At 37.3% G+C, this 18,229-nt stretch overlaps 1 protein-coding gene across 1 annotated transcript; it reads right to left on the reverse strand.

Annotated features, from left to right (window-relative positions):
• Nucleotides 1–2,381: 2,381 nt before the first annotated feature.
• Nucleotides 2,382–17,867, reverse strand: LOC120430084 (uncharacterized). The gene is made up of 3 exons (XM_039595173.2): nt 17,451–17,867; nt 3,013–3,165; nt 2,382–2,955 (listed from the first exon to the last, which is right to left on the reverse strand). The coding sequence occupies exons 1-3, from the start codon at nt 17,743–17,745 to the stop codon at nt 2,777–2,779; spliced, it is 627 nt and encodes a 208-aa protein (XP_039451107.1). The 5' UTR covers nt 17,746–17,867; the 3' UTR covers nt 2,382–2,776.
• Between the last annotated feature and the right edge of the window lie 362 nt (nt 17,868–18,229).

Raw genomic sequence — 18,229 nt, forward strand, 5'->3', positions numbered from 1 at the left:
GCGCTGGCAAGTTGTTATCGTTACAGGCTACCGAAGAGGAGATGGCCAAAAATGATCTATTCCTTACCGTATAGTTAGCTGTTCGACATGAAAAACAAGTTCCACATCGGCAAACCTGCATAATACACGGTCAAGACAAAGGGATTTCAAGGCAGGATCATGACGAGTTCATCAGCAACAACTTTAAGCGAAAGGCTGTGAAACTGGCATTCCGATCGACTCGTTGGTGTTATGGGGCAGATAGGTCCAGCTGACCATCTGGCCCGTCTCTGTAAGCAGATCTTGTTCTTCGCGTACACCACTTGATCCTTGATCATCGCGGACACCGCTTGATCTGTCGCTTTCAAGGAGACGAATTTGTGGCGGAAAACTAGGTTTGTCGGGCACGTCAAGTTCCCTCATGTCGACGGTCTCGTGCTCGGCCCAGTTGACCGAAGTAGGCTGGTGACTCCTGCAGTCATCGTTTGACAAAACCTGGCCGCTGGCTACCTGGATTCGAGACCTTGGCACAGCACCTGGAACCGGTCTAAATTTGTTGTTCGAAAATTATTTGATGAATCGTTTTTTCTCACACTTTATTTACCTCCTGGCCAATCCACTTGTCAGCTCGTTTTCCGAAAAGTGGTCTGAACAAACTTTACGCTGTTTCAAACCGGTCTGTCCAAACTTTTGAAATACAGCGTCAACTTCCGGATTCCCACAGTTGGCCACCCACCGGCGACAGCTGTTGAAAAAGATAAAATTAAAATCATAAAAAAATCATTCTGAAATGTGATGTTTCCGCTATCTTCAAGAATGCTTACAGAGCAGCGTCCTTCGGAAAGCCATGATAAGTTCTAAGCTCTGGGAACAGGCCGGAAACGTTCTGACAATCCGCAAATTCACACCTACGGCCCATTTTTTCAACTCAGTCTCCTCTTTGCTTCTACTTTGGCCTTGACGTTTACAAACGATAACAGTCAAAAACATCTGTCAAATTGGTCGAACCGGGAACAACAGTGGCGCCTCTAGTGGATGCTTCACAAATCAAATTTAAATAGTTCGTAACTGTTTTTACACAACTTTCCCATTTAAGTTGTACATCTGTTCTCTGTGAAACTACAGCAGAAAAAAACTATCTAAGACACACCCTAGTTTGAAACTGTTCTAAAGTGGTCGAAAGCAACAAAGCTCAGTCGAGACACGCACCACTCTGGTCGAGCGGGGGGGGAGAAGGGGTAGGATTTTAAGTGTGCAAATATTTGGTGTGCACATATTATTTGCAAGGCTGGAGAATTTGGTGCAGTTTTTTTTTGAGGCAGTTTTCTTTGTCAGGCCAGCAGCTCCTTTCAGCGTTAGTAAAACTTCGACAGTTTTTGTTCAATTTCAGGATAGGCTCATAAAATTGGATGCATTATAATGCATTTAAACTTGCCGTTTTCGATTGATGCCGTGAGCCGAGAGGACACACGGTCAAAGCACGATGTGTTTGGACTGCAACACGACAACCTGCGTACATTCAGTTTGCGTCACGCTGATAAGGTTTCGATCAACGATATGAAAAAAATGATCCAACAGTACGGGATACGCCGATTCATCCATGTCCCACCGGTACGAAAGACACGGTGAAAAGACATTGGCACAGACCAAGTAAATCCTATTGCTTACGATTCGAAGAAAATGCTTCTAGAGAAGTTGGCCAACTGCTACCGTCAGCTCGAAGAATGTGGAGTCAACCCCGACTTCTTCGTAGACTTGCCAGTACTTACATACGCTCTGCTTTGTTCGCAAATCAACACAATCACGCGGGGCCGTAATAGTCTGGGTTTTAGCATTATGCCAGCTGCCCAGCGTTGACGATGACCTGTGAACTTGTGATGACAATTTTGGACTGATTTTTTTGGTATAAATAAAAAAGATTGAAAATCTACAAAAAATCATCTTTCCTCTTTAAGTCCTTGCCTTAGCTAAGTTTGCCTATTTAGAAATTTTATTTTGTCCAAGTCCGGGACATTCACTGGATGGAGATTCTTTGTCGCCTTGGCTAGACACAGTTGAGTACCACAGTCACCTCATCCCGGAGTTTGAAGTGCCAAATCGAAGTGTCATTGAGAGAAATAGCCATAAATGCTGTACAGCGTAAACTCGACCTCTATCCGGCGATTGCTCTCCAATCTACAGGATCAAGCAGTGACGGTTCTGAACAGCTCTTAATTAGAGTAACTGCTGGAGCAGATGCGGGAACGGACTTCGTAGGTTGTGGGTTTTCTATTATTATTTTTAAAGGGCATATTGCAAAGTTTTTGGTGCGAAGTTGTTTGCAATAAGAATAACACATTCATAAAACTTCGGCTTTTTCTTTCAATTGGCTCATCAAGAATTCCAAATAATAAAGGACCGCATTACATTCGTTACTGTTTGTGATTTATTTCTCGGTTCGTGCATATGTACACACTCAACAACAATCGATTCCTAACAAAAAACGATTGCGTGAATGAGGTTGGGCGGGAAGGAAATATGACAGTTGATGGTTTAAGGAAGCATCGTAAGCACCACAGACAGTGCGCAACGAGGGAGAAGGTAACTTTAAATAAATTAAATAAATAAATTAACTCGGTGCATGATTTGAGCAAATGTCTTGGAAGTGGAAAAGGAGGGGGTTGGTTCTATGCTGTTGGTGGGTTGTGCTTAAATAACGCTAACATAATAGGACGCAGACTGGGAAGGCACCGTCGATGTAAGTCTTAACTCGTCTTAAGGGTAATCTCGGGTTCGGGCGGGTTTGGTTTTGCTCTCTTTACTGCAGCGTGGCGTAAGGGTTGTAGGCTCCGTAGGCCAGCTCCTGGGGCGAGGCCTGTCCGTTGCGGTGCCAGTCCTGGTGGACGATCTCGGCGTTGACGGGCTGGGCACTGGTGATGTAGGCGGTGGTCACGCGCTCCTGCTTCTTGTTAAACAGGTCCTTCAGGAAGGTGAAGACTGCAAAAGAAACACAGTTGTAACATCCGTAATTAACAAAATTTATGCAATACTCACTGGAGAACTTGAGGGCCATCAGACCGGCGATCAGTCCCTTGAGCGAGATCAGCTTAATGATGGTGAGCAGAATGGGCAGCACGATCGACATCTTCAGCTTCAGGGCCAGCAGCAGGGGCAGGAACACCTTCTTCAGGCGGCTGCTGCGGGCATCTAGATTGGTGGTGAAAAGAAGAGAGAATGGCAAGAAAAAGTTTAGCCTTGGAGTGGTGAAATGGGTCGGAAGCTTGAGTTTGGAGCTTTCGGTGAAAGCTTTCTTTAAGGTTGAGAAGCTCGGTGAAATTGTGGTTAAATATCTGATGAAGATGATTGTAGTATCTTCCAGGCGTATACATTTTCTGCAAAACCACATTGCGTTACTAAAATTCCTTTTTAAGATGAGTTGTATTTCAATCAAATTCAAATTTAATTCGGTTTTGGTATAGAAGAACAGTAATCGAATAGTACACTATTTGCTTCTTAGAAAAGTTATGGAATGTTTATGTTAACAGTTTGTTTTGTCATATTTGACTTTCGCCAGCGAGAAAAAAAAAATCAAATGTTTTTAAAAATAGCAATTTATTAAAATATGTCAAAAAACAACCCGTCCAAACACATGTCCTTTTTCCCAGTTTTTTGTGAAGTTTGGCAATAAGGAACATTGACTCCCTTTATTTTTTCACAATTCAACTGTTACTGTTCCTGTCAGTTTATCTGACCTGTTTACAAATTAGACAGAGAGAGTAACCGGATTTGCTTATAGCATTTTTATCCGTGTACTTGTGTAAAAAAAATGTTCAATTTGGTTTGGTTTTACTTTTGGATTATTCAAGCTATCTACAAGAAATAAAGTTATGTCAGGTTTGAAAAAGGAAGAATTTTACTGTTTTTTTGTCTGGTGCAAAATGAAAGATACAGAGTTAAGATGGTTAAATAGAAGTTCATTTTAGATGTCATTTTTCCGAAATGAATGTGGCATAAGTACAATAACACATAAACAACTGTAAATTTACACAGTTTTGGAATCTTTTTTAAATGTTTATTTCTGACCGTGTATTTTTTCAACTGTTTAGTGATTCGTCAATCATGAATGTATCACAGCGAACAGCTTAGATGCTTTGATCGAACTGTTGAACTTATATTAAGCTGTTTAAAAGTTTCAAATTTCTGAAAAGTATAAATGTATGACAAAAAATACTTTGCAATCAATTGTATTAACATTAGATTGTTGTAACTCTATGCTTAAAAGAAATTTTTATTTAAACAAATGTTTAGAAGTCGAAAAACCCGTTTCCCGAGAATCTCACTCGCCCGTGAAGAATTAAGATCAAGACAAAAAATTACTTTTAACATCCCCTCTCTCCATAAACTTCTTTCTAAATACAATTTGTTTGTTTTCCCTGCAATAATTCTATATAATAAAAAAAAATATTTTTCTGGATTGTTAGATTCTTTCAACAGTAGAATAACTTATGTTATATTCAAAAAGTTTTGGACACCAAACCAAACTTTAAAAAAATTAACGAAAAATAATAGCTTTTTAAGTTATTATTTGTTTTTTCTTCTAGGAACCATCAAATTCGTGCATTCAGTTCAACGACATCCTGATGTCTGGCACTCACATTTCGGAAGCAAACGTCTTTTATAACATACACCACAACCATGATCTTCGCTCTACACACCATCAACGACAAGCAGACAACTTCAACCACGCGTTGCGCCAATGACCCAGTAGCGCCGGCACAATAACAGCAACACCGACAGACAGACAAGATAAAACTCACTTTGTCCGATATTTACCACGATTACACAGTAAAAAAACACATTGGGGATGTTGCCTCATAAAATGTGTAAATTTACATCTTTCTACGTGTAATATCACATGTTCCACATAAATTGAGGTAAAACTTAATCGAAACAAAATGTCAACCATCCAAATTTTGTTTTCACTGAGTGAGGAAGTGGCGATCGTACCCAAGTTCATTGAACTACCGAGCGGACTGACCACACCAGCGCAGCAACGGCCAACAACACCACGAGTGACGATCGCAGATGATCGTTGAGGTGTGGTTGTGGTTGTGGACGTCTGCTCTCTGTGTGTTAATGGGTAAGCAAGACTTGCATCCATGTCGAAGAGGACCACGTGAGATGGTGAATCTGCGTCGAATTTGGAGAACGAGGGGTTCGTCGATGGAGTGTGTTGTTTTAGCATTAAAAAAAAATCAGGAAACATTTTTTTTTTTTCATTTGTGTTTTGACTAAAAACCTTCAGATATTTGAACTTGGGAAAATGGAAACTTCGATTCTTATAAATCTGGAAAAATCTGGAAGACGAAAATCTAACAATCCTGTATGGTGAAGGAAAGGGAGGATATGAATTAATTCAAGAGTTTGTAAAATTTAGATGAGTTAACTGATTTTCTGGCCTCAAAAATATTGAAAATTTAATTTCCTCAAGAAAATCACATTCTATTTTATTTTTCAATTAAATTCTTACATTTTAATCAAAAAGTTGCTTAAAAAGAGCATGAAGTGAAAAATCTGGCAAAATCTGTCAATATTTCGCACAGAGAAGGGACCATCCATAAACCACGAGGACACTTTTTTGGGAATGTTAAACCCCCCCCCCCCCCCTTCGTGGACAATTGTCCATACAAAAAAAATCATTTTTGTATGGAGCGTGGACAATCGCCTTAACCCCCCCCCCCCCCCCCCCGAAAGTGTCCACGTGGTTTATGGAACCCTTGTCAAGATAGCAAAATTAAGTGATAAAGCGTGAATTTTGGAGCTTAAGTGTCACAAAAAGGGTTGTTACAAATGGAAAGGGACAACTTTTAGTTGCAAATTTAGGTGGTGCACGATTAAGGTGATTTGAAGAACCTATCATTTTAGGAATATTTTTGGGAATTTTTTGTCTACTATAAAGTTTGTTGGGTTCGCCAATCCAAGCAACTCTGTCCAAGTCAACATTTATCTTGAAATTTACGTTTTCTACGACCAAATTTTGAGAAAGTATCTGAGAAAGCCTTAAAAATAGTTTTTTAACGTAGCAGTTCAGGGTTGAAAAAAACAAAAAAAAATATTTTGACAAGTCAATTTGGACTTAAGGGCCAACAGTAACAGCCATTTTAAGGTAAATAATTTGCAAATTTTAGGTGTCAGGATGCATTCAAAAGGAGGACAATTTTTGAATTTCATTAGGGTGGTCACATACACTTTTCCCTTGAAAATTATACTTGTTTAAATGAAGATATCTCGAGTTTAAAGAAAAATACCCCTTAGATTAAAAACACTAAAAAACACTAAACACTACAAACGCAGATCAAAGGGGTATTTTTTCTTTAAGCTCGAGATATCTTCATTTGAAAAAGTCTAATTTTCAAGGGAAAAGTGTATGTGACCACCCTAATGAAATTCGAAAATTGTCCAAATATATGGTTTTCCATGTAATTTTGCTCACTGAAACTGAATCTGCCCTCAGAATTGAGCCAAATTGCTAAAATATTTATTTTAGGTTTATTTGATAATTTTTAATCGTGTTTCCTCGAATTGTATTACCAACCCTGTTCAGAACATCAGAACATGACTTTCAATAGTTGAATCCCCTCTAAATGGAACAACTTTTGGGGCTACTTCAACTCACACTAACACAAAAATATCAACCTAAAAAAGAGAAACTTCTTCCATCTCCGCTGTCCGTGAAACACGAGAACCCCCCGAAAAAAAGATCGTACGAAAGAATAATTGAATAATGACTCCCATGAATGGGGTTCACGCTCCCGAAACCCCAAAACAAAAGAAAAGCGGGCAAGAGAGAAAAGAACCTCATTCTTTGCTGGAATACGAGGCCAACGCTCCCCGAAATTTGGTGCTGGTCGAAACTTTCCCTTTTTCGAGAGAGGATCACGCAGCTTCGTGCCTGCGAAGCAGTAAATATTAATGTTCATAACTTTTGACCAACACACTCGATCGGAGAGTCGTTTTCTGGAGTGGTTGAGGACCGCACGAGCACCTTTCGTAACCGTTCGGGTCGAAGAATCGATTGGTTAGTCGTTTTCGGTCATGGGAGGTGTTCCTGGATGCCTAAATTTAAAGAAATTAATGATAATCATTTCTTTTTTTTTTACTGAAAGAGAGAGCTAGATTACAACATGAATCATCAATAATTTTTAAAAGGCAGTTCAAATGTTAAAAATAGATTTGTTGAATAATATGAGAACTTTTAAAAAGGCTTAGAATTTTTTTAAATAATTTTAATGTTTCATCCAAATTTAAGTTTATGCTACAAATTGCAAAAAAAAGATTTTTTTGCAATTCCGTCGTGAAACTACTTACTTTTCCTGTCATTCTTGAACGACGAAATAGCCTACTTTTCTGTACCAAAAATAACAGAATTGAATAGCAACACTTTTCAAAATAAATGCTGAAAAGTTCTACTTTTCAGCACTGAAATGGGTGCTGAAAAGTTGAACTTTTCAGCACTTGTTTCGAAAAGTAACACTTTTCAACATTTTTTTGATTTAAACGATTTATTGACAAAATACATGAAAATTCGACTTAAAATTTCACTCAATGGGTGTTTTTCGAAATTGCAAAAAACGTTGTATGGAACTCGTTGCAAAACTTGATTTTTTCAGCACTCGTCGTATTTATCCAACTCGGTGAACCTCGTTGGATAAATGTACGACTCGTGCTGAAAAAATCCTCTTTTTGCAACTTGTTGCATAAACTACTATTTTAGCACGAGTCGTACGACGTTCTCCGAGTTAAATAAATATGAGAGCTGATTTTTTTTTGCAGCGGGTTGAATACACTTTTTTATGAAAATCAAGAAAACAAGATAAATATTCAAGAACTCCAAAACTGTGTAGTAAAGTATTGCTTTTAGATATAAGTGCTGAAAAGTTGAAATTTTCAACACTCAAATGGATGCTGTAATTTTGAAGATTTGAAACTATCCTGGAATTAAAGTTTTCAATTCAGGTTATCAACAAAAGTAAGAAAAGCTAAACCATTTAGGTGGATCGCCTGCGTCAAGTGGGTGATCCTCACCACCATGCTAATTAAACGTTTTTAAGACAACAGCGAGAGAGTGAGACGAACACAGAAAAAAACGAAGACAAATATTGAGACACGTCGCGTTCGCTCTCGTATTGATTGGCATCGCGGCCTGGTCAACCACAATGCCACCACCACCGATGACGCAGGGCTGGGGCCCGAAACCCGGATATTTGGAGAAATCGAAAATAACTTTCATTTTTTCGGGAGGGGACACCTCACCCCCTCCTCCCTCCATAACCTTAATGGGTGCGTTTGTGTTGCGAAATTTCAATAAAAGTCGTATCCGCTTTCGAAACTTGCAGCAAAAAGACCGCAACGCTCGAAAAGGGACGAACTCGGCGACCAACGCGACACGGCTTTTGCGGGTGGGATTTTCTTTTTCGATTTTTAATTTTTGTGGATGTGGATTGCGTAATATTTAATGATTAGGCGGTGCAGGGCTTTGTTGTTGGGAATGGGCATTTTCAACGATATTTATGGACTTCGAAAAAGTCATCCGGGAGATATTTATCACTTCGGTCCAAAGTGGTTCGTAATTGCTGCCGGGGCAGAAGGAGAAGTCATTAACGGGGTGGCAGGTGAAGATTGATGGAGGAAATCAAAAGTTATTTTTTGGAAGAACTGCAACATATGGTACAAAAAGTTTGAATTCTGATGATTAAAATTGAAATTAAGATACTTTTATGTTTAAACAAGCCATTCCTGCGAAAAATTCGATTTATAGTCAAAAATTATCTTTAAGACGTTCAACATATTTAGTTCCGAAGCTTTTTTAAGATTTATTGATACAATTTCTTAGATTTATTCTAAATACTTTGTCTTGATTTGATATTTGTAGAAGTCAACTCAAACAAATACAATATTTTTTAAGAAAATTATGAAAAAATTGATTTGGACAAAACATCTGAGATTTTGTCCAGAATGTGATTGGTGGAAATAAATTTAAAACAAAACATTATTTTTTTAAGTGAAAAATTTGGAAAAAGCATGTATTTCCATCGGACACCTAATGTTGCCTCATCAACATGTTGACGTTTGATTACAGCTTTTTGAAGCATTACCAACTGAAATCAACAATTAAATATCATAATATGAAGTAAACATTTTGTTTTTTTTTTTGTTTTTGAAAAATAGCTTTCATACCCATTTTGGAGAGATTTTCTGAAATTTTGTCGAGTGCGAGGTACAAAATGGCATTTTTGAGACTGAAGGGAGTGCGCTAGCATTTTGCGATGTTCTTAATTTTGAAAATCAGCAAATGTGATGGAAATAGAATTAAAATTTTGTCAATAATAATAGTTTGTATACTATGAGAATATCGTGTTCGCCCTTTTTTTTAAATAAGAATTTCGTAATTTTTTAAGAAAATAACTTTCAACTAACTTCTAAAACATTTTAATTTTTAATTTTGAGGTTTGACTTTTTTTTGTGACTTTGCCAACGTTTTCAATATGTAAATTTTCAGGGGTTAACTTTGGTTTAATTTTTTTGTCTCGCATTTCTTGTATTTTAAGGTAAAATAAGTTTTAATTAATTCTTTTTTATAATTTTCCATACTATGCCTCTATGCATTTTATAACAATTTCAATCATATCGGTATCATCTCCATATGTGTAAAAAAAACAGGCTTTAAACTGAAATAGTGCCTGTAAAAATAAGAAAATTCAAAAAGGCAACAGCTAATGAAACAAACATATAACAAACAAGATTAATAAAAATAAACAAAACTCAAAATTTAATTAACAAGATAAATATAAAACAAGTTAAGTTAAATTTATCGTAGAACAAAATTTGTTCAAACGGCTTTTTTAAATACAGAAATTTTTTTTAAAAAAATCAACATTAATAACATATTTAAATTTTTACTACAAATAGATCTTGAAAAGTTAAGCCATCAAAATGAAAGGGAGATTAATAAAGACGCATCACGACTAGAGTTTTCAAAAGCAGTTTAAAGGAAAATACCGTAAATAACAAAGATATATGTATTGTAAACGATAAAGTTGACGATATCAAGCAATCTGAATAGTTTTCTCATAAGAAAACTTTACCGTTTACCAGAAATAAAAAAGTTTTAAACTAATTTATGGAAATCAGAAAGGTAAAAATGCAATTCATTTTTTTTTTGCGAATTTTAATTTGACTGATTTATTTTTCATTATTGTTAATATTGTATATTGTTACTCCAATGATTTAAAATACGGCCACAAATGATTACAACATTTCGCAATCAACTAATTGACTTCTTTCTGTAACTCAATTTACCTTTTTTTATATCCTGTTTTGTTGAATAGCTTATTTCAGTAGTGTCTTGAAATCGTTAATATGCTGTTAAATTTTATAATTCTAAATTTTAATGTTACAAATTTGTACATAATAATAAAAGCTTTAGTATAGAAAATTCCTTGTAATATTTGTTTAAGAAGGGTTCGCGTAAAAACAATATTTTTGAAGTTCTGAATATTTGTCAAGGTTTTTGAGTTTTTTCGTCAACTTTACTTATTGTTTAATTAACTAGGCCAACAAAACTGGTAAAAATTTATAAATAAATGAATTAAAATAATGGGAAGAAATTTATGTTTTCTAATCGAGTTGATTATTCCAAAAAAAGCAGGTTTGATTTCAAATTAAATTTTCATTTTGTTATTTTACTATCAAGCCACATTTTTATATCTGCTGAGCGATGAAAAAGATGCTGATACGAAAAAAAAATAATCAAAAATCTACTGTTTCAAAAAATGTTTTGAAATTATTGAAAATTATGTGCACCGTCCTTAAAATATGAACATGCAATCGGAAAGCGTACTGTTTGTGACTTACAGCCTTCAAAATGCTAATTTCTGGATAAAAACAGTAATTTTTTAAGAGATTCTTTTTTATAGTTGCGTTTGCTTGTCTTTAAACACGATAAATGTGTAATTTGTACAAAAAAAATAATTATAAGTAAATATTTTCTTATACTGGCTTCAGAAAAAATATATATAATAAGAGAAATGCATACTTTGAACCTTAGCTTTCTCTTTCATTTTAAAACCAGTTCTAAATCAAGAATCGACGCTAACATGCTAACTCATCCATCCAAGTCAATGAACTTCTCTTGAGCTCAAATCATTCTTCATTCTCTTTCATCCCAAAAAGATAGTCCGTTGACCCCCAGAACGCCCAACCTTTCAGAACAGCTCCCATCAATTCCCCTTTCCAGCATTTCTCCCGAAGGCATAAAAGTGAAAGTTGATAGCACATAACAGAGGTGGTTGTTTTATAACTTTTAATGCTGCGTCTGCTTAGTCCACACCCGAAGTGGAAGAGCCGAAGGAGGAGGAGGCTTCTTCACCTTGAACCCGACACCAGCCACGCCACAACAACAATAATAAAAAGTACACACTGTTTTACACCTCTCCGTTTTGTACTCTCGTTGTGCTGGGCTTGTGTATTAGGCTTTTGTTGTACTTTGTTGCGCGTTAGGGTGGCCTAACATGTGTATCGCTAACGAAACTTGTGGTTTGGCAAAAAGTTGAATTGTTTTTAAGTTTATGTTCTCTTAGATCGTTTGTTTGTATCAACCTATTGATGTTTGTAATTCAGAGTAACTTTTACGTTAAAATACTGATCAAGAATTTAAGTGATTAAACATTCGTAGTGTTCTACATCCTTAAGCCACTTCAATTTGCTTTAAATAACTCTTAAAAGCTTTTTATTACTTTCAAAAGCATTTGTACAGCTCCCTGTCTTTCTTAAGTTGAAACAATCAACCCTTCTCAAAACCAAAAACAGGTCACTCTAGCGATACACATCGATGACGGTGAAAGCAAACGCCTCCACCTCAACGTGCCGTTGAATGCGACTTCCTTGTCTGTCTCGGTGGAGCCCTCTGGAGAAGCCTTGAAAACACACCGAAAAAAAAACAAGCCAAAACCCCCCACGGGCCCTGTCTGCAGTCTGGAGTCATGGTGGGATGATTTTCGATCTTCGACTGACGCCTAAGCAATGGGCGGGAGTGGAGTGGCGCGGGGAGCTCGACGCAAGATTAGTGAAAGTTTCGTTTGTTCAAATATAAAACTCCAAGTCGAACGGACGGAATTGCTCATTGCACCGACAATGGGGTTTACCGGTGGGCTGGCTGGCAGGCTATTGGGCATTTCTGAGCGCCGTGAATCCAGGGGGATTGAGCTTTTTCTTAGAACGAGTTCTGCGAACGAGGTTTTGGAGATAGGTGTAGTAACTTGAATGGTTCTAATCGATCTTTTTCAGATTTATCGTTTCCACTGGATGAGTTCGAGGAATCTGAGCTGGGATGGCTGCCAAAGACGAAGATTATTGATTGAGGCAGAAAAAGGTCATAAGAACATAAGAAAATATCTTAAAAAAAAAAACCATCCACAAGTCACCCAAGATTTCAAAGACAGAGTAAACTTTTAGGTGAAGGATTGCAGGGGGATGGCACTCAAACTTTTTAACGCTTCCCTTCCAGCTTTCACTTCGTAATTTGAACTGACGACCTTTGGATTGTCTGAGCTACCGAGTCAGCTTGCAATCTCCAAGATTCCATTATTTTATCAAAATCAAATCAAATTATTCGCTCTACAGCTTTGCCTTGGCGTTCTCGATTGCGAGATTCCTACTCGAAACCAGGTGTTCGAAGGCTTGATCGTTGAGGCAATTGCAAACCTCTTTTTACACCTTAGTTTCTCCATCCACCCCGGGATTCGAACTGACGACCTTTGGATTGTGAGTCCAACTGCCTACCAGCGACCGGGTTAGACCGGGGCCAACATTTACTTCCCCATCCGACGGAAGGCGTGATCAGACAAACATCGTCTCAAAATTTGCCACCGGGACCTTCTGGGATCGAACCCAGGCCGACTGGGTGAGAGGCAACCACGCTTACCCCTACACCACGGTCCCGGATGATTTTATTGAATGGGATTGTTAAATCTAAATTATAAATCTAAAAATAAATCCCTGAGGATAAGTTGTTAAATATGATTGTGCAATAGAGAAATGCATTCGGCTTTCTCAGCACTGACTTGAACGATTTTGAACAAATAATTACCAATTAAAATGTTCAATTGTACAGTAAAAAGTCTAAGTCTAGTCATTATAACAGACATTAAAGAAAACTATTTGAGTAACTTGTTCAATGATGATAAAAAATATTTTGCATTCTTGTCTAATGAAAACTTTACTTCAGTGTAATAAACATAGCCTTTCAACCCTGAATGTTTGTTGCAATTAATATAGTAATATTCATCAGGGACTGGTGACAGATTTTGTGTCAAAAATTGTATAATATTACATCAGGAACTGGTGAATTTTCATCAGGTTCAAAATTTTACATATTTTTGTAGGTAAAATTATTCAAAAAAGAGGTAACATTCAACCAAATTCCTTAAAATTAAAATCTGTGATGCATTTGAATCCAGGCTTATTCCATCAAATAAAAAACTTCTTTGTTGATGCCAGGGCTTGCGAAATTTCGACTTTGTTGGTGATAGCTGACAGAACGCTCCAATCGTCTTCACCACGACAACCTGATTTTTACATTCTACTTTCGTTCGTTTCACACACAAAGGAATGAGTGCTACGCAAAGTCACTCACACAATCATTGACTTCCCTCCAGGAGAAAAATCGCTTAGAGAGCGGTCGTTTGACATTCTACCGAGATTCCGATCATCTCTCCAATGATAGCAATCATATGACTCCTGTCACCACGCAGCATACACTAGGAAGAGAGAGACAAAAACGAGAGAAAGAGAAAGAGCACGTTGTCTCGTTCGGGCGGCTGCTTGAGTGGTGCTCATTTTTCGTTCGTTTCGTCTTCGTGTTTACGTTCATCGACCGTCGCCAAGCAATGACGGTCATGATAGGCGTTGTGTGTCAGCGATCAAATATCGTTTTGGGAAATGATCGCTGACAGAAAGTTCTATCGAATATCGAGCAGTCCCATTCAGTGATAGATCCCTTTTCAAGCATTGTTTGGTGCATTAGAGCAGTTCTTCAGAACTTCGCAGAAAAAATCTCGATTTCTTTTTTTTTTGTAATTTCTAGAGTTTTTTTTGAAAAGGTCCTATAAACAAAATTTTAAATTTTTGCTTTTTGGGTGTTTTTAGAACCGCTTTGAGTCAGGGGTATTCAAAAACACCCAAAAAGCAAAAAGTGGAAATTTTGTTTATAGGACCTTTTCAATAAAAACTCGAGATTTGATTTGTATGAAACTTTGTTTATCGGTTTCTTATGTCTAAATATGACATATTGAATCATTAGTTGCTTCATACTTTCTCGAAAAGCAGACCAGCTTTAAAAGATGCGCAAGACAAGCGCGAACAAAAGTCTAGTACAGTCATTCCACATATTCGGAACACCCACAAATTCGGAACACTTTTGTGGTAATTTGTCAATAACATGGCAAATGCAGCTTTTCTGTCGACCCTACTATTTTTAGGACCTTAATTTGGACATTCTCTTGTTATTTCACTAGTAAAAGTAGTACTTTTTGGACAAAAAACCTCATTACAAGACTATTTTATTCAGAGCAGCAAAATACTGCCTCCAAATTGCCTGTTCCATGATTGTGGGATGTTATTGTGCCTTCCACAAATGTGGAACACCTGAATTTGACTAATATTTTCACAAAAAAAGTTATCAGACCATTCATAAAACATAACTAAGCTTGAGTTTCGTTGGTTTCAGTACGTGAAGTCATTATTTTGTAAAAAATATGTACTCATGGAGAGAACCAAAGTTTGTTTACATCCGTAAGAAAAAAGTGTTCCAAATTTGTGGATTTCAGGGGTCAAAGTTTTTCTTCAAAAACTTGATATAAAAGTTAAAATTTGCAGTTGTTCGATACAGCATTCAAAAGATCGCAAGAAAAGCTTTCAAATAAAGGTAAAAGCGAATCATTAAGTTCAATTATCGATTTGCTATGATTTTTTGAACATTGGCCGATCTGTAAATTGTTCCGAATATGAGGGATGACTGTACATCCCAAGACCCCCAAATGTCGGCAACACCCTCAAAAATGCAATTTTTCACCGAGCACCCGACATTTTTAGCCCTTTTTTGGGCCAAATCTTATTTTCAAACCGGCGGCCTGCCTATCAAAAAATGTAAGATTTGACAAAAATTTAAAATATTTTTAGTTCAGCTCAAAAATGCTAAAAATGATTTTAAATTGATTTCAGCTGATTGCACTTAATTTCCATTGAAATTTGAAATATCTGGAGTTTTTTTTTTAAAAATAGGTCCAATAAACCAAATTTCCAGTTTTTCCTTTTTGGGTGATTTTGAAACCGCCTTGAGTCAGGGGTACTAAAAAACACCCAAAAAGGAAAAACTGAAATTTGGTTTATTGGACCTTTTCAAAAAAACTCTAGATATTTTCCTGCCCCTGATTTTTTGGGCAAACTTTATAAACAAAAAGTACAAAAAAAACACAAAAAAAAATTAAATAAATAAATATAACACACAGGTTTTGAGTCATAACCATTTGTATGTTAAATTATTCAACAAAATTGTTTTAATTGTTTTAATTAGTGTCCATCCTTGCCCATCTTTGAAAAAAATAATTCGAAAAGCTGAGAAAATTCTTAATTTTCTGCTCATTGGACATAACAGACAGACAGACAGACGCGACAGAGTTTCATAAAAATTAAAATTAAAAATTTAGGATTTTCTTGCGTTATTCAAAAGAACTGCTCATGTTTAAAAAAATCTTCTCGTTCTTCAATTTTTGTTTTTCAAACTTTTGAATGAAAAAAAAAATCTCTTCTCAATCGCCATTTTGAACAACACTTTTTTTTTGTAGATCACCCCGATACTTTTCAAGGGAACATCGACCAGGAAAAGATGTACCTTTTTGCCTTACCTTACTGAGGAAAGGCTAAACAAAAAAAAATAACTTCTTCATACGATCTTCTAGACCCACCTTCACGTATACATGCCGACTCAGAATCAAAAACTGAACAAATGTCTGTCTGTGTGTGTTTGGATGTGGATGTGTGCACCGAAATATTCTCACTCAATTATCTCAGCACTTGCTGAACCGATTCGGACCGTTTTGGTCTCATTCGATTCGTCTTGAGGTCCCGTTGGTCCCTATTGAAAATTATGAAGCTTAGTAAAGTAGTTTAAAAGTTATGCTGAAAAACTAGCTTGAAGAAAGTCTGGAAGATCGTAAAAAGGGTGATTTTGTTAGAAAACCCGTTATGTTATTTTGATGATATTTTGATAGAATTTAAGGAAACCTGTTTTGAATATACTTCTTAAAATCAATGCTAATTTGCGTTAATGAGCTTGTTTTTTTACCTTGATCAGTTGCTTATAGTTTGAAACGAAATCTATGCAGGATAATGTCCTATAAAAATATTTAAGGTGACGACTTCCATCATAGACATGAATTTTCGTTTGATTATATACATTTCGCTTCCCTGTCGATATTTTGACAAAATTCCTTCTATAAGTTGTTAAGAATAGTGCCCTACACATGCTGATACTTTTTGGTAACGTTTTTTGCCATTCTTTGTTAAGTTATGAAAATCATCATTAATCATTGATTGTCAACCAGAAGTTTAAAGAGTGCATCATAAAATTATTTTAATTTTAAGACCCACCTTAACGAATGCAAGAACTCAAAATTTTGAAATTCATTATTTACCATCGTGTTAAACTGTTGAATATAAATCTTCAATTTCTTCATTGCTTTTAAACTAACCAATTAATCCATCTATTTTTTATTTGGGAAAATATCAAGGGTACACTTCTATTATTGTGGCATTTTACGGACAGTCCTGGAACAATTCTAACTTTGTTCACTAACTCAAGCAAGAGTCAAAGACATCCAAAATGTTCTAACAATTACCACGGTGCAACCTTTTTTATAGATGTGCACCTCTAACAATCGATTTTATTGCGTTTTCAGAGTTCACACACTGTTAAATCATTTAATCGGAACCACGTGTTTTCAATCACGATGCATCAATGCGTCTCTCCTGTTCACACATTTGACCACCAATTTCTGCCACATCAATTCAACAACATTTATTCACAACTAGCCACACGAGCTCGTAAGTGGTCAATTGCTTTCCACGCCACATGCAGTCACGGCAATAAAAGTTTGCAATTATGCCTTGTGCAACAGCACAGCAACAACAAAAAAATAGGTGCGATTCCATTAAGCTGCTGCTGATTAATTACTGCGAGCTGCAACGGATGTTTTCTATGCGCCAATTTTGGAAGCAAAATGGAATCGCTGGACGAGGAAAAAAAAGGTAGAAACAACTGAACCACTTTTGGTCAATCTGGAGCAGTCTTCCTGGGTTATTGGAACATCTTGGCCACCTTTTGCACAACTTCACATCTTCACTTTTCACGTGAGATTTGACCCACTGATTCTCACCTTCCATCTGGCGACCCTCGTTTTCGGTAGCCGGCACGTTGAACTTGACGGTGTGGGTGTTCAGGAAGCGGACGGCACGTCCGGCCAGATCTTCATCGGCGGCGGCTCCGAAGGATCGCTCGCCGGACTCGCCGGACCGCTCGATGCTCAACCCTCCAAACAGCGGGAAGCTGGCATCGCTGTCGATCTCGTTTATCAGGCTGATCATCTGCTGTTCCTCCTTGGTGTTGGCAGCCGCAGCCGAGACGGCCAGAACGACCACGGCAAACACTAGGGCACTACTCTTCAGGAACATTTTCGTTGATTTTTTCTTCTTCAAGCTCGGAGCTTCCCCTAATTAATTAATTGCACTGTGCACACAAACTGCTGGCCTAAGCTTAACTGATGGTTAATTTGTGTATTACAATGCTATTTATTGGAAGTTCGATTGAAGACTCCCGGCGCGAGGTTGGCCAATTGGACGCACCACGGAAGTTCCAAAACTGCGCATGCGCCACACGGTTTGGGCCCTTGTTTGGGTGTCTTCGGCGTGGTTCTCCGGTGGGGACACACTCCCAAACTAGTTCGGGGGCCCCGGCAAGAAAGCTCATTTGGGATTCCGGTCAGGTCGAGCCTCCCCCAGCTGAGTTGGCCGATAGTGAGTTCCGTACAAGCTGCCTGTCTCCGGTGGTCAACCTGAATCGGCGTGGAGTTGGAGTTGGCAGTCGAAATATTTGTGCCAATACGTGACTGGAATCTTAGGGTAGAACTACTTCGAAGTATGAAGTTCAAAAATATTA

The sequence above is a fragment of the Culex pipiens genome, chromosome 1 (genome assembly GCF_016801865.2).
Source record: "Culex pipiens pallens isolate TS chromosome 1, TS_CPP_V2, whole genome shotgun sequence".
Classification (NCBI taxonomy): Eukaryota; Metazoa; Arthropoda; class Insecta; order Diptera; family Culicidae; genus Culex; species Culex pipiens.